The sequence below is a fragment of the Aplysia californica genome, unplaced genomic scaffold (genome assembly GCF_000002075.1).
Source record: "Aplysia californica isolate F4 #8 unplaced genomic scaffold, AplCal3.0 scaffold00002, whole genome shotgun sequence".
Taxonomy (NCBI): Eukaryota; Metazoa; Mollusca; class Gastropoda; order Aplysiida; family Aplysiidae; genus Aplysia; species Aplysia californica.
This window is the reverse complement of record NW_004797272.1, coordinates 3,212,092-3,234,819: the sequence shown is the minus strand read 5'-3', so window position 1 is coordinate 3,234,819 and position 22,728 is coordinate 3,212,092. Positions and strand designations below refer to the sequence as shown.

Below are 22,728 nucleotides of genomic sequence, written 5' to 3'. Positions count from 1 at the left end.
TGTATACGAACAATCTTTAGTAGGCCTATACTATAATTATAGATCTATATAATATCCGAAATTTGCGAGAAAGGATGAGATTTCAGAGTGTTCGGAGAAATAGTGCCCAGCTTTATTTTCCCGAACGTTCGGAGAAATAGTGCCTAGCTTTATTTTCCCGAACGTTCGGAGAAATAGTGCCCAGCTTTATGTTCCCGAACGTTCGTAGAAATAGTGCCGGCCTATTTTTATTAGGACTAGGAAGTGCCTATTTGCAACGCCGGGTTGCAATTAGCACCAGTGCTAAATAAAACGGCTGTAGTTATTCGCACAGGATTCGCACAGGATGTGCGAATACTATGAAATTTTATTCGCACAGTGAAATTATATTCGCACAGGGTGTGTGAATACTGAATACTATGAAGTTATATTCGCACAGGGTGTTTCAAAAGAAGGATGGAAATAGGCCAACCATTTCCTCATTTTTTCCCCTCATCGCGCAAGGACAAAGATCATAGGGGCTGGATTGAACTTTGGTGGACCCGCCGTGTTTATATGTATTAATGCGCACTAGGCAAACAACGGACTTATACTTACAGTCATGGGTCCTAATCTAGACGGTCAGAGAGATAGTATAAGAACGTATAGGTCCTAATCGACCGCTACGCGAACGAGGCAGAGTGAGTGAGACTTGTTCCCGGCGACGCAAGGTGGAGTGAGTGAGGGCTGCGAGAATACCATGAGAGAGGGAGATAGAGAGAGAGAAGGGGGGACGAGACAAAGTTGTAAACGGACCTGTTATCCGAATCATTGAAGAGATGGAAGTCCGGAATATCTAGGCATCGGATGAGCAGGGTTGGGTTGATTTAAATCAGTTGATTTTTAAAATTTAAATCAAGTTGATTTTTAAAATAAAAATCAGTGATTTAAATCACTTTTTAAAAAATGTATTTTTATTCAGTTTTTACACATTTCAACATTCAGAATTCCTTTCCTTGGTTTCATAAAACAGATATAAGGTTTAGTAGACTAATATAATCATGCTTAAAAGTCTGCTTTCCCCCCTTTCACTGTAAAATAATACAGTATTCAATTTACTTTTTTTTCCATAATTGAAATCAGAGCTGGGTTGATTTAAATCAGTTGATTTTTAAAATTTTAATCAACTTGATTTTTAAAATAAAAATCAATGATTTAAATCACTTTTCAAAAAAATGTATTCACTTTTTACATATTTAAACATTCAGAATTCCTTTCCTTGGTTTTATTAAACGATATAAGGTTTAGTAGACTAATATAATCATGCTTAAAAGTCTTCTTTCCCCCCAGTCACTGTAAAATAATACAGTTCTCAATTTACTTTTTTTCATAATTGAAAACCAGGGTTGGATTGATTTAAATCAGTTGATTTTTTAAATATTTAAATCAACTTGATTTTAAAAGAACTCAGTGATTTAAATCACTTTAAAAAATGTATTATGTTTTTACATCTTTAAACATTCAGAATTCCTTTCCTTGGTTTTATAAAACAGATATAAGGTTTAGTAGACTAAAATAATCATGCTTAAAAGTCTGCTTCCCCCCTGTCACTGTAAGTAGTAAAATAATACTGTATTCAATTTACTTTTTTTTCATAACTGAAATTAGCATTTTCTTTTTCTTTTTAGACAAACACAAGCGCGCGCACACACACACACTGTAATAAAATGCAAGTTTATCTATGCATAATTACCCCCCCCCCCCTTCCTTTTAGACTGACATTTTCTTCATTTTTTGTTTGCAGCCATAACTCACTGATATAGCAGATTAAGGCTTTCTAAAATTGCAGTTGCTTAAATTAATCATTAGTTAAAATAAAGACAATGCATTTTGCACTAAAAGAACTTACTTTTAGCCTCCAAAAATCCCAAACTGTGTCGACATTTTTAAAAAAAATTTAAAAATCCGATTTAAATTTTTAAAAATCTGATTTAAATTTAAAAAATCGATTTTTTAAATTTTTATTTAAAAAATCAAAAAAATCACCAACCCTGCGGATGAGGACGTTTACCATAGGAACAGGCGCAGGGTTCTCACTATTATATTAGTATTACTTGAGGTAAGATTGAAGAATACCGGACCAGCGGACTGACTTTGCCTATGTCTCAACCTTAGGAATTTATGATTTTCCCGTTTTTAATGTCTCTCAATGGAGAATCTCGGACCGGTAGATCTATTCATTAGTCGTTAAAATTTTGTCAGGGGGGAGACCCCCCTGAACCCCCCCCCCCCTCCCCCCTCCTCCACCCCAACCACCCGCCGCACTTTCTCGTGCAATAATGTACAAGTGGTCCGGTATTCTTCAATCTTCCCTTACTTGATCCCATCCGCTGTTTCTTCTTAGGGGGAGGCAGTGGAGGGAGATCAGAAGTGGAGGATTGACCAGCAGGTTCCTGATTTTCTTGATTAGGATCTACATGTCGTGGCTTATTTTTGCTCCCTTTTTCCTTTTTCTTTTGAGGGAGAGGGGCGGAGGGGGGACCAAAAGGGGAGGAAGGACCACAGGATCCTGGGGTTTCGGAATTAGAACGAAAACACCATTTTAAAAATTACTTGAATCCCCAAAATTTTTGGGGGGCCCCCCCTCCTCACACTTAGTTATTAGAATCTTTAAAGATCTATTTTCCCACATTCCGGGGGGGGGGGGGGGGGGGGGGGAGCTGCCACATGCAAATCAATTATAATAAACAGAGAAAATTGGACCAGGAACATTTTATAGTTTGCTCTGCCCAAGAACTTTACTATAGTGGATCCACATTGCCAGCCTAGGCTAGACCTAAGAGTTACCATGAGACTAATGAGAGACGATAGAGGCGCGGGTGAAGTTTACCAGACCAGTGAAAAGAAGGGGAGACATGGTGGAGGTATCTAGATTCGTTTCTAACGTGTACTGTAGGCTCTCTTCTCAATTAAGTTCAGACTTTTCTTCTCTTCGCTTACTTGGGCCAAGACTTGACTGTAGCCTAGATTCTAGAAGAAAAGGAGAATCGGGAAGGATTTTTACCTGTCCTGTACCGTGGTCTCCAAAATCCGTGTTAGATCTAGATCTAATGTACATGATGAATAACAAGCAAGCATAGAATGACCAAATTCCTTTCTTTAAAAAAAAAATTCTTCCACTCACACCAGAATCTACACTCTTAAATATCTAGATCTACATTAGATAAAGAAAAATACATGTACACTGGGAATAATTTCTTGGCCTCATCCCAGTGACAGTAGGAACAATCAATTCTGGCCTTATTCCCAGTGCTTTCCAAAATTAAAACCCTTTGCCTAAAACTAAAGGTGGGATACCTGGGTGTGACAAATGAGGTCCAAAATCAACTTTATGTGGTAACTCTGTAGTAATACATCATATTATTTATGGCCGAATGATTGCAGTTTTATTTTTAAGGACTGTTCACAAATGACCCCACCCCTCTTGTCATCTTTCCCAGGACAACCCCCCCTCCCCCCCCTCCTCAAGTTGCCGTCAACCAAAATGTACACATGTGTACATTTAGATAGAACCTGTACAGGGTGCATTTGCACCTTTGATCTTTTTTTTAAAAATTGTTTATTAATTTAAAGAATACAATAATGGTGGCGCTGCCCCTGGTTGCACTGGAACCCGATCGACTGGCACACAGCACTCAAGGGGTCTGTTTGGCCAATTTTGGTGAATTGTGTAACCACAAATTTTGTGTTATTAGTACTTTCATACTCTTTCAGAGCCTCTGTGAACTCTGAAAAGCTCTTGAACTTGGCTCCCACTTCCATGCTGAATAGAATCAAAACTAGAACTAGGTGGTGAGTAGTTTCAGATTTGAGATGCAATAGCCTTGGGGCCAACAGAACGCTAGTAACTGGCAAGGTTCCCTCAGGGCTCTGTTTTGAAAAATGAAAATGCCACGCAGGTAAGCTTTTTATATAGGCCAAGACCGCCTAGTTTCGCGGACTCTCGCGCCATTTGCCGATCTCGCGCAGCGTTCTCAGCGCGCAGGTTGGGTCGACCCTGTGCGAATATAATTATTTCTTATTCGCACACCCGGTGCGAATAATATTAATTCTTATGCGCACACCCGGTGCGAATAATATTAATTCTTATGCGCACACCCGGTGCGAATAACCACTTCTAAAAATGCTGTGTTGCGATTAGCACCAGTGCTAAATAAAACACAGTGTCGCTGTGTGTAAAATATCAAGCTTAGTCTGCACTTCGTTATCGGAAGTTCTGATGCCCGAAGTGACAGCGCGTCTGCGCTTGAAGTCAAACCATTATTTTTTTAGCGTGGGTTCGATCCCGGTCCTGGACGTGTTTTTTTGTTGTTGTTGTTGTCCTCTTCTCGACTGACCAACAAATTGTTCCCTATATTATATCTTGTTGCTTTGTAGTTTTTTTTTTACGTAGTGATGAAGCATTCACATTCTGGTTTTGTGCCCAAGAGGGATCTGTACAAAGTAGGCCTTAGTATAGAGCCTATACCTTTCCTTTTACCAATTTAGGCCTGGTTAAAGTTCTGTAGTGGCTTTCCTTGGTCTGTGAGTCTAATTAAAAAAAAAACAACTATTTTAGGCTCAGGAGAAGGGGGAAAAAAACCCTTTCGGGACTGGGATTCGATGCCACGCTTGGAAGCACTGAACATTAGACGTAGAGAACGTAGACAGTAGACAGCTTGTATACGTTCTGTAGGCCTAATTTAAAGTTCGAGTTGCACCGTCTTGTTATTGTTATCCAAGCAACTTTCAACTTAAACTTGCTCAAACTCTAACTCAGATGATTATGATTATGAGAGATGAACAAGACGTCTACTTTTGTGCAAACTGTCAGAAACAATTGTTAGTTCTAATCTAGATCTAGATTTTTCTAGATCCTAGATCTACCCAATATTGATCGGAATTATAAGACAACGTCATAAAAAAAGGAGTAAAATCGTAGGAGGTTTATCAAAAAACTGAGAAAGCTTCCACAGTTCAGGCAGAACTACAATATTATCATGTAGAAACGATGGCTACTACATCTAGATCTAGATCTAGTACAGTGGAATCCTGTTATAACGAGAGGGAGGGGACAGGAACAAAATGTCCGTTATAGCAGGATTCTCGCTGTAAGGGATCCAGTAATAAATTCAAGGGAAACTCTAAAGTAGGCCAAATCTATGATTTTACGGTTCTGTTTATTTCTTTTTGATATCTCCCCTGATGATGATTTGGTTTCAACATGACCTTTGGGTCTTACTTGATCAAAAATCGAATCAGGTTTCTTTCTCTAGGGCTAGATCTAGCGGTGTTGACTGACAGCTCGGCGTTGGCGATCAGAAAGAAAGGGCTCTGGGCTAACTCGCCCGCTGTGTTTTCCCCCACCCCACCACACCATGTAGTGCATTCCGTCAGCTTGCGCACGTCACTCATTCCCTCCACCCATCACATTGCTGTGACCTCTCCATCCCCGCATCGGAGAAGTGAGAGGCATGGTAGGCCTTGATAATCTAAACTAGGCTTACACTGGCCTATCACACGATGCGTTCTGCTTGTCTGCGCATACCACAACCTCCCTACTCAGTCGCTCTGGCCTTCATTGTTGACACACATTGGCTCTCCTTTCTTTGTTTCGCTAGATCACCAACAAGTTTCTCAACTGGCGAGGCTTTTTAATTATGTATAATTGGCCTATGCACTGTGCACAGCAGCAGCAATATTCCGCTATAGCCGACTCGCATGTTTGTCTGATTGCACTATAGCAGTATTTTATTTACAAAGAAGAGAAAAAAACGGGGTTTTAGAATAATGTCTTTATTACAGACTTCTCGTTTTTTCCGGACTCGTTATAAGTGGACTCCACTGTACTGGCGTTTCATATAGCACGGGAGCTATTCAGAACGCGGCGTTGCAAATAGCACGGGAGCTATTCAGAACGTGGCGTTGCAAATAACGCTTGCCTTTTTATTAGGTCAGGGGGCCCCCCCCTGAAACCCCCTTGCTCTTGACTTTAATGAACGAAACTACAAAATCGCCAGTAGATCTACTGTACTGACTGTACCGTAGTGTGTGTATAGGCTCATAAAGGCCAAACCTTTTTCTTGTTCATTTTATCTATTTTAAACCAAAAGACAATATTTATTGATTGATGATAAAAAAAATAATTAGGGCCCTTTCAGGTATTCTTTTACTTTCCCTCACGTTTCACGTTGTGACTATTTGGACACGGACACGTCCTGTGGAGCCTCAGCCCTGCCCCCCCCCCCCCCCAGGGTCAATTCCGGTAGATAATTTTTGTCAGCAACCTCCAACGCTGATCCCACATTTCCCGGTCACAGCAATTTTATGCAAACTGCAAAGATGCATTGGTCCAAAAAGAAACAGAAGCATGTCATTCTATTCTCAAAAAGAAAAACCCCCACAATGTATGTTACTCGCATTCATGCTATAGTTGAAGGACACACGTCGTCATGTTCAAATAGACACGCAGCCCACGTTTAACTTTGTGTCCATTTTTTACTTCTAACATATATATTGATGCGTTGAACACGAATATTGACTTCATTTCCATCGCAAATTAATTGTTAAAATATTTGATGGTTTATAATGGACCTTTATCACATTGAGCCTTGCGTAGTATTTTCCGCTCTTTTGACCATGCCCCTCCTGAAGTAAAAAAAAATCTTGGGAGTTTCAGGGGGGTAGGTTTGAAATTTTCTTTTGAAAATAATTGATTTGCGACAGTTTTAACTCTATATTGTGATCTGCAGCAAATAATGCTGCAGCTTGACCCTCAAAGTCAAAGCAGTGCAACTGTGAGTGGGAATGAAAGTAAAAAATGTACTGATCACACAAAGGCTAACAACCTGCCTAATGCAGACTTAGTGTACACTAATGAGTAATTTCCGCACTTTGGACCAGTCAGCAAAAAATACTGCTGTTTGACCCTCAAAACTGCATCTTTGCTGTGCAGGAGTGAAAGGAGAAATTTACTGATATTATATTACTTTCACTCCTGTCTCATGTTCGGGTATTTTTGTAGCCCTTTTCTTGCTTATTTTTATCTGTTATACAATGCAAACTCTCAATCGGCACGCTCACTAGAGATGTGACTCGAATCTGCTGATGATAAAACCAACTTTTACGGAGTATTCCCGTGGGGCACCAGGGGCACTCAGCTGTCAGGCAGGTGCTGACAAGAGGTCCTGATAACATGTGTTTTCACTGTGAATACCGTTGGGGTTTGTTTATCGGTGATCAGATAATGAAAGTAGCATCCTGTATTATAGCACAATAAATAATTGTTATATGACATGAATACATGATATATTTTAAACCCCTCACATAAACTGATAAATGAAAGTCATTACTAGTGGTTACGCTCATTAGATTAACCTTTTAGATGGTATTGTGGGGTTCGAAAGGAAAAAAAAAAGTCAAGTTCCTAACCTAATGTTTTGCGCCCTCAAATTTTTCTTACTTATAATGATCATTCTATTTGTACAATAGTTTTCAAAACCATCTAATAAGATTGTTTCATGTAATATCATTTTTTGTAAAATGAAGCTCATTTGAAAATTATTTTATTGCATGTGAAAAAGGAAAGTCTTGTTTCCTGGTTATCCTTTCAAGTTCCTCATGTCAACTCTAAGTGGGTTAGTTTAGTTAGTTCAAATTTCATTGGACGAACATATATAGAGCTACCAGCTTAATTTGTGTTTCAAACGAGACATACCCTTCGGTTTTAAACCAATGCCGACACTCTTAGAAGTAGGTCTCTAACACACACAAACACAAGCAGACTGATGCACACAGACGAGCTCCGGTAATACAAGTCCACGAGATGCTCTGCATGCATAAGGGCTGGACTGATGCCGCTCCCATTTGAAAGTGAGGTTGTCGAAATTTTCTTGTTGGGGAGCATAAAATACGGCCCCTGAAAGACCAGGGTTAACTTTATCATTAGGCCTGTATCCATCGCAGATTAATAGTTTTTGAAATATTTGGTAGTTTTTATACAAAAACAAGTACACTAAGTCTAATTGTGCAGTAATTTCCATGCTGTGTACCAATTCGGGGGGGGGGCATGCCTCCCTGAAGTTAAAAAAAATCTGAGGGGTTATTACTGAGGCCGAGGTGAGCATGCCCCCTGCCTTTCCTGTAATTTGGTGTTTTGCAATTAAGTTTTAAATTTTCTTGAACATATTTGATTTGTGACAGTTTTAATGACTCTCTGTGTATTCTACATCAAAAGATAGGGCTGTTTGTTTGACCCTCTAAAGCAGTGTGATCTATGTGTGGGAGTGAAAGTAAAAATATACCTTAATTAGAAATCAAGAGATATAGACGTAGGACTCCTTTAGAGTTTTGGTCATTATATTGAGTTGTTGTTCAGGTTTGGGGGATATGGTCTTACCACTTTCAATCAATGAGTATTTGAAAGTTGAATACCAAAAAAATTGATGAAAATGAATGTGCCTTAAAAGCTACACTACACATAATTTATGGTGATCTGATGTGTGTATTGAAATATATGATCAATTGCTTTGCACTATGAAGTAAGTAGCCTTCTATGCTTAATTGTGGTCCTATGGAAATTTACCTGTAAATAGACTTAATTACTTCATTCTGCTGCCAAAACAACTGTCTATGCTTGGTGAACTATATAATACTTTAATAGGCAATATATATCCAGTGACCTTGAATTTCATTTCATTTTAAAATTCAGAATAGAAGTTTTAAAAGCCCAATTATTTGCGATGACAAATTGAAAGAAACCTTCATTATGTCCTAGTTCATGAGTAGAGGTAGGGTTCCTTCCTGCCTTGGTATTCAAGTTTATTAAAATAACTACCCTGTCACAGTGATTTTACGAGTAAGTGTTAATGAATTCAGCTTTGTTTCCCTTACACTGGCTTTCATGCCACCTGAAAATAACAAGGACTGATGTTGGCATATTTTTTAAATGCAACTTAATGTGGAATTTCACAAAATTGCTTTGTGAAAGTTTAACCTATCTACAATTAATGTAAGTGTATTCTGCACTGTGTTCAAATGTGCGGCAGGTGTTTAGACTCGCAACCAAGCAATGCTCAATTTTTTAAATCAAAACTCGGCTCACCAAAGATATTGGGAAATTTTTTCTTCAATGAATGCCCCAATTTTTCCCATGTGTATGGGTGCGTTACATAGGGCTGACACAAAAAAAAAACAACAGTGCAGTAAATTAGTATGTTCCCGGGTTTACCCTCGGCTGTAGCGAGTCTACTGCCTTTTTTGCACTACCAGTGCAAAAATTTGAAAAAAGTGTAAGCTTCAAGGTGCTGCTCCTCTGCTGGTAGGATTTATATGACATGAATATTTATGATCAGGACATCTAAGATAGATAAAAATAAATCTTTATTTTCCAGATGCTGGTTTCACCACACACAACCGAGAGTCACTTGTGGTTCAGAACTTTGGTGCATAATATTTTTTTTTACATCTGTCTTTAAATTACCCTCATCACTGGGCCAAGTGCTTCTCCTTTGTCATGGCCTGTTTATGTTTTTCATAACAAAGTCAAATAAGCTAATCTCATCTTAATTCCCTTAGGTTTACTCAGAAGAAAGTAATTCAGAACCTGATGTGGACCTTGAAAATCAGTACTACAATTCCAAAGCTCTGAAAGAAGATGACCCGAAAGCAGCTCTTGAGAGTTTTCAGAAGGTAATGATAATATCCACTGATCATGGTAATGGAAAGCTGAGGACTCTTGAGACATGTATTTATCTAGTAGTACTAGCATATACTTATTATACTCAATTTTTCCTATATATGCTTATGTGTAACATAAAATTTAATTGTTGTGATGTTTTGATGTACGGTTTGTTCTTCTAATATCTTTTATTGTATTCTTTGTCATTTTATAAACAAATATGAGATTTTTAAAATTACAGTGCCAGAGCAAAAGCAAAACACAAGAATATATTTGTTCCAATGTATTTGTTGTTCTGCCGTACTACAATTATCTAACAATTTTATTATTGATAATTAAGTGCCTAGAGCCCTTATGGGGAGTGGGCATTATAGAAGCAGCATATTAATGTTATTATTTTTACCATCATCATTATTATGATTGTTATTATTAGATATTGAACATTGTTATTTTTTAAATTATAACCTTTTTCTGTTCTATTGGAACCATAGGTGCTGGAACTGGAAGGAAAAGAAAAAGGAGAATGGGGCTTCAAGGCACTCAAGCAAATGATCAAGATCAACTTCCGTTTGGTAAATATGTAATATGTTAACAGCTGAAATCAAAATTCATACTGTCTTTCAGTATTTATGTTCGTTTTTCTTTTCCAGGTTGAGTTCATTCAAACTGAAAGAAAAAAGGGACTGTACTCTCTTCTCTCAGTACATTTGCTGTATTTGAATTTTTTAGAAAAATAATAAAGATGTGCTTTAAAGTTAAACTACTTGCTGCAGTCCACTTTCATATGAATGTACTCCATTCTTTGTGACTGTAGTACGAGACTGCTTCAAATTGAGGTCAATATGTCCCTCTGATTAATGAGTCGCCACGGGGGTTCCCAAATTAATTCCGTTTGCTCTCTTATGAAGCCTGACTTCTTAAAGTAATACACCTCTTGATTTTGTACATGTATTGATTCCTGAAGGAATATTTGAAGTGACTGAATATTATAAATAGGATAAAGGAAACAGACACTGCAATAGTTTGTGTAAGAATTACATAACTTAAAATTTTCACAATTATATAGTTGAAGTAAACTTCTGTCTTTATTAAGTTTTCAGTGACACTTGGCTGAGGCAGGGTGATATGAGGCAGGGAAGGTTTGAAAAAAGAAAAGTTTCTTTGGAAATCCATCATTTTGACTATTTTGATTTTGAAGGCAATAAAGAGAAACTCCACAGATGGTGATTGTTACGATCTTGAAAAAAATATTTCTGAAAATGCTTCTTGAATGTACAGGAACTACACAATTAGCTCTTCTTCACTGCCAAAGGAGGATATTTAAGTGAGCAGATAAATGTTGTGAGAATATCAACTGTTTTGTCTAATATAGACCCAGTCTTAAAATTTGTTGTCTTCACATCAGAACTATGGAGTTTGAGAATGTCAGTGTAGTTTATGACTATTACGGACAGCTAGTCTTGACTATGAGTCTGTATTTCTACAGGGAAATTATGATGAAATGATGGTGCGTTACAAGTTACTGCTAACGTACATCAAGTCTGCTGTGACACGGAACTATTCAGAGAAGTCTATCAACTCCATTCTGGATTACATTTCTACATCTAAACAGGTTTGGTATTTTGTATGTACAATTTCAAATGCTTTGCACACTTATCAACTCACTTTTGAAAATTTACGACAGCGGTTGATTAGGGCTTGCCTATTTGGGTGGACCTCAGGTTTGTGGAATACACAGAAAAATGAGAATGAGCTATGAAATACGATCCCAACCTTGGAATCAAATTCATGTCTGTTACTAATGAGACGAGGAGCCTTTCAGTTACACCATAGATCCTTGTCATTTTTGTGTTTAATGAATTTGTTTGTTTTTTTTTTTTTCCATCATTTGGTAAAGCGGTCAAGTACTTACCAGGAGCTGTCTTTTTATGTCTGTATATGGCTTTAAAAATCTAAAAATCATCGAGTTCACACATCATCATGATTCGAAAGGGATTGTCACAGAGCTGAAAAGTCCTGATGGGTAAATGAATATGGAAATGTTGGGCTCAGAAACGTCAGTAGAGTACAGCTTTTTGCTACTCAGAGTCCTTTTGGCTGCTACCTTTATCAATTTACATTTTAAGAGATAATGCATGGAGGGTGCTTTAACAAACTAGAGGTAGCAAGCCAAAACCCAATATATAAATAATATATATCCAACATGTGCTGGGGAACCCATCAAAATATAAGTGCTGCATGCTATTGCGTTTTCAATTCTATGGATCTTCTTGAAATATTGAAGTCTGTTGCATGCTGAATGTCTGCTGTTGACTAAATTTAGACAAAAATGATACTTCTGAGCTGGAATTACACAAAAATTAAATGTTAAATTTAATTAGTTTTATGTCTTACACATGGTGGCTGGTCTGAACATACACCTTTGCATATTTTTTTAGAAGCGTTTTCTGAGTTTCAAGTGAAAAGAGTACCTCCCTCCCTCCCCTCTGCAAATTGTTCGGATAATAGTACTGTTGTATTATGTTGGAAACATTGTCAAAAAAGTGTAACAGCAGTAGTTCAGCATGGGTTTTTTTCTCATTACGCATGATAGAGTCTGTGCTATCTTTATAATTTGTAAAGCCTGTTTTGCAGATGGAACTCCTCCAGGATTTCTACGAGACTACGCTCGATGCCCTGAAAGAAGCAAAGAACGAACGCCTGTGGTTCAAGACAAATACAAAGTTAGGCAAATTGTACTACGACAGGGGAGATTATCCACGACTGCAGCGCATTCTGAAACAGCTCCATCAGTCTTGTCAGGTACTCTCATCTCTGTTTGCTCAGGGGGGGACATATTATGGTGTGGCCCCCAGTCAGAGGCTTGTATGCTGTCATTCTCGTATTTTCATTTATCAATAACTGGTCGCTTTTAAGGACAAGCTGGCTGACCCAATTTTCCGGGGTTTCCAGAAATCTTGACCTACACCAAAAGTGGGCTTTCCCCTACCTATAGGAGAAGTTTGGTTTCATTGGTGTGTATATTTGTTTGCTTAGTTATAGAGAAAACTGTCATTTTCTTTTAAAGAAACTAAACATGTGGCAAAAACTGTATCTTAGATTTTTTTCAGAACAGCATTTTTCAGGAAGGCCCCTTGTGCTTAAAAGCGACCAATTGTCCTTTTGTAAATAATGTGGGTTTGGGTTTTTTGGGGGCATTTTTTACATGAAAATGTGAAAAAAAACTTAGTTTCATAGAATTTAAAACGTTACTTTTTTTTCTATTATAAAAGAAAACACAAATAAAACGGATCATAATCACTAAGCCCCTGCTAACTTGCAAACTTATCTAATGCATGACTAGCTATTTCTGAAAATTTTCCCTCACAGACAGATGATGGCGCAGATGATCTGAAAAAGGGGACTCAGTTGTTGGAGATCTATGCTTTGGAAATTCAGATGTACACAGCTCAGAAAAATAACAAGAAGTTAAAGGTTGGTACTTCTTTTTAGAACACAGCAGCCCTGAACGCTCACTGTTGGTTTTCTGTTCTCTGTCTCAGTTTAGAGTATATGTTCTGAGTGTTGCGCTTGGGGTGTGTCTGCTGGTGGTTGATGAGTGCTGTGGGTGTGGTTTATTCCTCCTTTCCTTTCAGACATCTATTAACTGTATCTCTCTTTCTTTTATTTGTACGTTTCTATCTAATTTTCAACACTTATATGACTTAATTGTATTTCAAATGGCTTAAAACTTGAACTAAAAAACCCCCCCCATGTATTTCAAGGCATTTGTATATATGAGTGTGTGTGTGCTGACAGTGAGCAATGAACAGCTGTGAAATGAGTGCATGTGAAGCATAGTGTAACTCAACATAGAATTGGGGCATTTTGGAAATAAAAGCATTACTGAAGAAAACAGAGCAGGATGTTGTAACTAATTTCATGCTGAATTTTTGTACGGGTGGTTGGAGGGTGCTATGGTGTGGTTTGCTTCTTCTTTCTTATCAAACATCTACCGTCTTTATCTACCCTCTTTTTTTGTGTTTGTTACTCTCTTGTAACACCTCTAATCTTCTGCACTTATACGACCTTATTGTGTTGCAAGTGCTATAAAAATTAAAGGCGGGGGTTAGCTATTTTTAGTTACATTTGTTCTCCCTGCTTGCGTGGTTAAAAACCTTGAAATTTTATGTTCTTTGACCAGTGACATTCATGAAGTCCAACTGAGTCCTGCTTAAATGAAAAATATAAAAAGCTCATATTATTGTATGGTTTTTCGCAGACAAAGTGTGTGAGTAATACTGTCACTAAATAATTTACCTTTTTCTTTTGTTATCACTTTTCTAGGCCTTGTATGAGCAGTCCTTGCACATAAAGTCTGCCATTCCACATCCTCTCATCATGGGCGTCATCAGAGGTGAGTGTTGAAAATTACGTTTGTCTTGGTTCTGGTAAAAGTAAAGTATAATCCACCATGTCTTTGTGCACATCTGAGGTCACTGCCAACTTGTTCCTGTTCCTGTAAGACACATAGCGACTTTATTATGGTGATGTTAAGAGTTGTTTCGCAATGGAGCCCTTAGTATTTATTCACTTGTTGAAACCTAGCTTACTATGTTTGGAACTTGTCTTAGAGTGCTCAAAATTTTGATGAATCAGTGTTCTAAGTTCTAGGTACTCGGGCAAGACCTGATGATTTGCAGGGTTCATTCCTGATACCAGAAAAGAAATGGAACCTGCCCAAACCAAGAGCGCTTCTTAATAATAAAGTCCAATTTGAGTGAAAAATTTTAAGACAACTTTTCCAAAGGATTGTGTTTGTAAACAGAGAAAAATAGTGCATCTGAGAGTGATCAAAGCCTCAAATAAATTTTGTTTTGCTCATCTGGGCCAATTTGCGTTTGTGCATGTCTACTTCAGTACCCCATAGATTGTTCTGAAATAATCGTAATCAGTTTTAATTTATTTTTATTTGATACAAGACTTTGGAAAATGGCATAAACGTGCTAAATGCAGCAGTTAAAAAAATAAATCTTGTCAGCATTCTGCAAGTGTCAACGCATGTGAATTTTGACCTCCTACTAAGAGTTAAGATAATTTTATTTGGATCTAGTTTCTCTGTGTGTGTGTGTGTATGTGTGTGTGTGTGTGTGCATGGTGTGTTTAACTCTTTTCTTACACTGCAGAAGTCTTTCTTTCTGCTACATGAATTTGTCTTTTTGATTTGAAAGCACCATTAGTTGGTCCTATTTTTTTTTTTCCCCTTAGTCTATCTTATTTTTTTCCCAACAGAAAATGACTGTTATTGTGCCAATGTGTTTCTCTTTATTCATTATTGTGTCCGTATGTTTCTCTTTATTCAAGTGAGTTGTTGGTGGGTGCTCTGGTGTGGTTTGCTTCGTCTTTCCTATGAAACATCTATCGTCCTTTTTTCCCCTTCTTTTTTATGTTTGTTACTCTCTTGTAACACCTCAAATCTTCTGGCTCTCATATGACCTTATGCAGTTGTAGTTGCTGGAGCCGTAAAACCTCTACTAAAACTAAAATCTTTATTCAAACAAATGACCAGAAGCATCTTTTCTCTGCTTTTGTATTTATGCCTTTGTATTTTATTTGATTCCTCAGAATGTGGAGGCAAAATGCATCTTCGTGAAGGGGAGTATGAGAAGGCCCACACAGATTTCTTTGAAGCTTTCAAAAACTATGATGAGTCAGGAAGTCCAAGGTTTGTACATGATTTAGTATTATCTCTTCTTTACTCTGTGGTTGTTTGTTGTGTAATTTTGTTTGTTTGTTTTGTTGAAGACAATTGGTTTGATATGGGTATGTCACTGCTTTCTTTTGAATAAATCTGGCTTTGAATGTATCCGAATGACACGCAATGTAGTGCTCATGCATTTCGCCGCACCATCTATGTGTGCCCTTTTGAACTTATTTCACTGAATCCCTCAGCGCCTCTTTATCCGAGAGGCTTCCGCTCTTTTTTTTTGTAGAGAATACAGATCTTGGGATAAATTACTTTGTCTGACAATACATTTTAAAAATGAAATGTAGGAGTTTTATTCCCCTATGGACACAATTTAGATCATTTAGAAGGTGGGCTGCAACTCTTCCTTTTAGGGCCAAATTGGGCTGCGAGGGGTGCAACATCCTCCTAGCAGAAAGATAAGAGAAAGATAAGATATGTGGGTGGTTGACGGGTGCTCTGGTGTGGTTTGATTCTTTTTTTCCTATCAAACATCTATCGTCCTTATCTCCCCTTTTTCTTTTTTGTGTTTGTTACTGTCTTGTAACATTTCGAATCTTCTGGCGCCGTAAAAGCTCTACTAAAACTAAAAGATAAGATATACTCAGTAAAAGTTCTGGTCAAGGGGGAATCGACTTCAGTTCTTCTATGTGGGATGGGGGAAGGGCCTAACTTCTTCACCATGGACACTGGTACAATATATTTTACAGGGTGTCTGTTTCCAATAGCAGTCTGAAGTTGGGTATGCCTGATGTTTACCATTCAGTGATGTTGTGTCTATGTCTGCAAAGGACTTTTCCTTTCTTTGAGTGGCTGTTAGTTACTTTGGGGAGTTTCTTTGTCTTGTTGTTTTAGGCAGGGTTAGGAAGACCTTTGTTGGTGTTTTCTAATGTTGGTTACTGTTGATCAAATAAATATAAATAATTCAGCTAAAAGAAAAACTGATACAATGATTAAATGAAAAAAAAGTAATCCACTCCAAGGACAGTTGATTTTTTTTTTATGCCTGCATTTTAATGTTTAATGAGTTATGTGGAGGGATGGAGAGAGGGCGAGAAATAAGAAGTGAACATGATTGTGTCTCAGCTGTCTGGTAGTTTTTTGTCTTTTTGATTTTGACAATTTTTGCCTGTATGCTTATTGTTTTCTTCTGCAGACGGACCACTTGTCTCAAGTATTTGGTTTTGGCCAATATGTTGATGAAGTCTGGAATAAACCCATTTGACTCCCAGGAAACAAAGCCTTACAAGAATGATCCTGAAATTTTGGCAATGACAAATTTAGTCAGGTATGGCTCTTGCTTGATATGTGTGAGTGATTATCAGGACATGTTTGAATTGTATAAGTGGAGTAGAGGTGGTAGCAAAAAGGGACATTCAAATTTTAATTTTGATGAAAAATGAACAAGCATGGACCATTCCTCTTCTTTCCTATCAAACAGCTATCGTCTTTATCTCCCCTCCTTCTTTTTTGTGTTTGTTACTCCCTTGTAACACCTCTAATCTTCTGGTGCTCATATGACCTCTTGCAGTTGCGAGCCTCTACTAAAACTAAAATAAAACTAAAATTGACCATTCCACTGTCTGAACATCTGTTGTTTTGTCCTATTTAAACACTTTTGACACTCTCCTTGCGGAATGCACGTATACATGTTGGGCTGCTTTACCTTTTTTTGCGGAAGGAACATAATTTTACATTAAGGCATTCAAGTTTTTCTTGTAGAACAAGTGTATATACTTGTTCAGCAAGATTGCGATCACGATTCACAGAAAGTGAGAAGATGCACGAAGGGATGCTGCTCCCAGTAATAATATTTAGTATTTTCTGAATATTTTGGTAATCTGCCTTTGACTCTAAAAGAAACAGAACTATAATTGTGATTCAAATACACCACCCCTCAAACCAGACTCAGAGTTGGACTCAGGCCTACTAGTGAAACTGGATCAACCAGCTCTAAGTTTTGTTGATCCAGACCTAGACTGTTGCTGGTAGTATTGATGTAGATTCTTCGCTCAATTCCCTTTTTAGTGATACCCAATTTATGCCAGTGGCATAAAAATTGGCTTCACAAGATCCTCTTTAAAACGTTTCAAAATGTTGTGGTTCCAAGGAATTGGGCAGCACGCTCAGGGAATTGAATTAGAAAAACCTGTGGGCAAGGGAAGTGTTAAAGAGGTATTAAGTCCTGGTGCATAATGTGAGCAGTTATTCCTAGGTTTTCCATACACAACTTTTGGTCCACTCTCAGACATTGTGTAAAATAATATGTATTTATTTCTGTTTCCATCCCCCAGTGCATATCAGAACAATGACATCAACGACTTCGAGAAAATTTTGAAGACAAACAGGCAAAACATAATGGAGGATCCTTTCATTCGGGAGCATATAGAAGGTACATAATGGTTACTGAATTGGCAAGTTTGGTTAGTCGATTCTCCATGTTTGCATTTTCAACTCTTTCCCCCCACCACCGCCCTCTGTTTTTCTGTCTCTTGTCAGTTCCCTAATGTATAGACTATGGTTGGTAATTAGAAATTACAGCAAAACCCTAAAAATGCAAACTTCAAAGGGATGCGAGAATTTGTTTGTGTCAAGGGAAGTTGCATTTCCTAGAATATAGAGTGAAAAGAGGTAGGGGGGGGGGGAGGATTTGAAATCTTTTTTGAGGTAATTGGAGTTTTCATGCTAAACTGCTTCATTTTAGATCAAATCTACTGCATGTATAATATGTACTCATTTTATGCAGATTTGTGTGGCTTCTCTCAAAGTTTATTAAATTCCATTTTACTGTCATTGTAAGTTAGTATTGAGAAATAGGAGGAGGAGTAGGAAGATTAGTGGAAGTAGAAGTATGAAATATAAAAAAGATAGTGTTATTGATATGGTAGAAGCTAAGGCATAGCAGGCTGTTTGTCTCCAAATCTGAAGAACAGCGGTTTACATTTTTTTACTATTTGTTTTTGGAAAGTTTAAGTTACATAGTGTTTATTTTTTGGACTCTTTCAGTCACCTTCTTGGCAGCAAATAAGGATGAAAGTGATGATGGTGATGAGAATGAAGAATATGATGTTGGTAATAATGACAACACTGATGAAAAGAAAAATGATGTTATTTTTCTAATGTTGTCTAATTGGTGGATTCAGTCTCGCATGTTATTGTCCTAGATAGACAACAATTGGGAAGATAATGTGTTTTACTGTGTAGATGCCGTTGGGTTTTTGTGTGCGTGGTTTTTTTTTTTTGGGGGGGGGGGGGGGGGGGGGGGGGTGACAAAAAGAAAAAATTGCCCTCTGGATGAGGATTTTAGGAATGATAAAAAACATACCAGCCCCTTTCTCATATTTCAGATTTGGTGGGCACTGTATTTTGTAGTGGAGTTTGTTGACTAAATAGATTTTTGTTTTCCCTTTTGTATTGCAGATTTACTGCGAAACATCCGCACTCAGGTTCTGATTAAACTTATCAAGCCTTATACCCGGATACACATACCGTTCATTTCCAGGGTAAGTTCTTCTAAACTGTATTCATTTCGTGTGTGTGTCCCATTTTCAAAGCTGTGAAAAGGTATTCCAAAGTGAACCTGAGCTCCATCGAAAGTGTCGCGAGGCACGAGCAAACCTAAAATTGACCTTGCCGTTTTTTGTGTTTTTCCTTATTGATTGTTGTTGTTTAGGAGTAAAAATTACTTAAAACCTACAGGTGTTCATTTTAGAATAATTGTACAATCATTTTTGATACCTTTAAGAAGTATGTTTTTCAGACTCAAAAAGAACCCCAACAGTCTATTTTTGCACACTCCACACCCAATTTTGAAGTTTAAAATTTTTTTTTAGATAGGATCATTCAAGTTTCGTTTTCTCTGCCATAAAATAACAGATTTACTTGCAGTTTTGGCAAAAAGAAAAGGTTGAGAATTTCCGTCGTGCACTTTGAATGTCAACAAGCTGATTCAAATCGGAAGCAGACCTAAAACATGAGAAGTGTTAATGTTGGAATTTAATGAAGGAAATGCATATTTCAGAAACTTTAGCATAATTTTAAACAATGGAGCCACCTATTCTAGGCCAGGTTGTGATGTATTATTCCCAAGATAAATTAGACTATTGTTTGTGAAGCCACTGTTTCCTGCATTGCTTACGATTACATATATGGTCGCTTTTAAGAACAAGGGGGCTATCCCGAAAAATGCTGTTTTGAGAAAATCGAATGTAAAGTTTTTGCCTCTGGTTTAGTTTCTGTACAAGACTAGGAGAGTTTTCTCTATAACCAAACAAATATACAATAGGTAAGGCAATTCCCACTTTTGGTGTAGGTCAAGATTTTTGGAAACCCTCGATATCTGGGGTTAGCCCGCTTGTCCTTAAAAGCGACCATATGAACTTTGGATCTTAGTTTGTGATACCTTCTGTGAACTTTTTGGCCCTTGTTACGTTAGATAAATAATGGTTCCTGCAATAACTCAAAAAGATGTTGACTTTTGTTGACAACCTAGCAGGACTTGAGCTTTGCCTTTTTTTTTTTCAGGAGCTCAACATCGATGCTTTGGAGGTTGAAAACTTACTGGTGTCTTGTATTCTTGACAGGTAAGATAAATGATGTCTTGTGTTAGGTTTTACACATATGCTTTGTAGTAGGTACCTTATTCATTTCTTTTTGTCTTAAGAGACAACAGGGATGAATCGGCTTCTGTATAAGTAAAGTACTCCTTTACATGTCTTTGTGCGTCATGACAATCACAGCCCGCTGTCTCCTGTTCCTGCATGGCATCGCTACAACCCCGTTGTGACCTCGGATGGGGCACTCTAGGTCAAAGGATTTGAATTAGTGGGCTACACTTTGCTTCAGGCTTTCCAGCTGTCCTGAATTTCTTTGGACTATCCTGGATTCGGCACATCAGGAATTTGAGAGCCATATCATATACACTACGCCCACACCAGTCCTATTTGACGTACTTTTGTTCACTATTACATTGGGTGTCCCTAATTGCGGTTTTGAAAAATTTGCTTTTACCTCAGCATTACCCCTCTCAGCTAGACAAAGACAACACTTTTCATCGTCGGCAAATTGTTCCAATGTTCTTAGCCCAGAAAGTAAAAATTTTTAAGAGAGAGAAAAAACTTTTGCTTTCAGCAGTTGTTTAAAAAAAATTCTTTTCTTGCTTTTTCAACATTTAAAAATTGAAGTTTGACAAATTTCTTGAGCACGTTCAACTGATACGCACAGATTAAGACACTGCAATAAGAAAAGTGTCAAAATTTTGGGCTTTGTACATTCCAGCAGTGAGCTGACGAAACGGAACAAATTAATTGTTAAGCGGCACTTGAAGATTCTACTGTGTGGCAGGGGTAAAAAGCAAAAACCCACCAACTGCCATTTCGAAGGCAACAATAACAATAATTATAGGAAATGTGTCGATTTGCGTTACTATAACTTAACTTGCTTTACTATTTACAGTTGGGCACGGATAACTCAGATAAGTTGGGAATTGACAAATGTGTGTGGCACATCCATATTTCCGGTTAACCAGGAATAAAAAGTTTAAGAAATATCTGTTAGGGAATGGCAAATTGTACGTTTTATCTATGATTTCAAGTATTCCATGTCCATATTATTTGTGCCCAACAGAACTTCCCCAGCTCTGTTATGCGTTACAACTCAGTGGAATCAGGCACTCACCAATTTTTTACATGACTTATTAGTATCATCCTAAAGCTTGCTCATTTATCTTGGTCTTGTTTTTAAAAAATACCCATCTGCCTTGAAAAGACTGAGATATTTATGATTGAATGGTTGGGGTTGCCTAGTGCAGAGGTAAAATTAGTGAGAAATTGACTGCCAAAGTTTGGTAACTTCCAGAGTTTCAGTGTCCTTGAAAACTGCAACTTATCGTTTTTAGTGCCTTTGATCAATGTTTGTTAGTAGAATCCACAGAGAAATGTCTTTCTGAAACCCCCCAAAAATGTTTTTAAAAAACCCAGTGCCTAATGGCCAGAAAACTACCAATTTAGTTGATTTCATTATTTTGACGAGCGCCTGATTTCATCACAATGCCTCGCCTATTATGCGCTAGTGCTGTAGTTTTGAGAACCAGTTTGTTCAGCGGGTTTACCAGCCTCAGGTAGCTCTGTTACTGGCTCCGACCTTTTTTGAGCCTGAATTCATTATAGGCATTTGTCAATTTTTCCTTCGAATTTGATTCAGTTTTTTATTCGTACTTGTGACTACATTTGAAGTTGTCCAAGACGACTGCCCATTGTCAAAGAGAAAAGTGGCCATCTTACACAGTGTCATTATAATGGTACAAAAACGCATGGGGAGAAACGGGAAGTGGCCGTTTGTACTTTTGTACAAATGGCTGGTAGAGCAAATGTGACTATTTTGCGGAAAGAGTGGGTAAGGCTATTTCTGTTGTTGTTGCAATTATCAATTATGTTTGTTTTATTTCTCTTTTCTCCCCCCCAGTTCTGTGAATGGAAGAATAGACCAAGTTAATCAAGTGCTAGAATTGGACAGAGAGTCGAGAGGGACTGCCCGGTACAATGCCATCGATAAGTGGACTTCCCAAGTCCAGTCTCTTCACCACGCTGTTGTGAACAAGATTTTGAAATAGACTGGCAGTGACTGAAAGTGCATGATAAAGAGGATGATTTCAGGGGATGCTTATTAGTATGACATTGTTGAGTGTATGATAAAAGATGTTCTGTGCTTTTCGTAATCCTTTATGATCTGTTCTGGAAAACTGCAAGTCATTTCTGTCAGTGGTTTGTGAACACAATGTTACACTTTTGGTTGTTGTAGTGAACAGCCTTCATTTCCTGATAAAAACACCCGTGAGCTTGTGAAATTTGTTTTGTTTTGAATAAATGGTTTTCATTAAAATACTCTTGTATTATGTTATTTGGTCATTGTTTTTTCTGTGGAAGGCACTGGGTTTTTTTCGTATGAACTGTTAAGATGCCTTCAATGGAAGACTGTGTTTGTTTATATTGAAGAGGGGATTCTAGAGCTTCTTTTTTTTAGAATGACTTTGTGAGCACAGAGCTGAATCCTTTTTGAATGCCCACTTGATATGTACATTGTAAATAAATCCTGGCTTTCAAACCAGTACGAATGGTCACAATTTGTGCTGTTGCTTTGCTCTACCACTCATGCTACATGGGTGGTTGGCGGGTGCTCTGGTGCGGTTTGCTCCTTCTTTCCTATCAAATATTTATTGTCCTTATATCTCCTTCTTTCTTGTGTTTGTTATTCTCTTGTAACACTTCTGATCTTCAGCACTCATATGACCTTATAGTGCTGCATGTGCTGTAAAATGCTAACTAAAAGC

General features: G+C 37.7%; 1 protein-coding gene across 2 annotated transcripts in view; it reads left to right on the top strand.

The window, feature by feature from the left end:
• LOC101859746 (COP9 signalosome complex subunit 2) overlaps nt 1-22,518 on the top strand; it is a 24,237-nt gene extending 1,719 nt beyond the window's left edge. The window contains exons 2-13 of one of the 2 annotated variants that reach the window (XM_005089013.3): nt 9,574-9,687; nt 10,168-10,248; nt 11,163-11,288; nt 12,311-12,478; nt 13,046-13,150; nt 14,003-14,072; nt 15,281-15,380; nt 16,558-16,689; nt 17,696-17,793; nt 18,822-18,904; nt 19,926-19,984; nt 21,864-22,518. In XM_005089013.3, the coding sequence (XP_005089070.1) occupies nt 9,574-9,687; nt 10,168-10,248; nt 11,163-11,288; nt 12,311-12,478; nt 13,046-13,150; nt 14,003-14,072; nt 15,281-15,380; nt 16,558-16,689; nt 17,696-17,793; nt 18,822-18,904; nt 19,926-19,984; nt 21,864-22,011 (1,284 nt within the window). In that variant the 3' untranslated portion in view covers nt 22,012-22,518. Of the gene's footprint in view, nt 1-9,573; nt 9,688-10,167; nt 10,249-11,162; nt 11,289-12,298; nt 12,479-13,045; nt 13,151-14,002; nt 14,073-15,280; nt 15,381-16,557; nt 16,690-17,695; nt 17,794-18,821; nt 18,905-19,925; nt 19,985-21,863 lie in introns of both variants that reach the window. The other variant, XM_013090483.2, reaches the window with a different exon arrangement.
• Nucleotides 22,519-22,728: the final 210 nt, after the last annotated feature.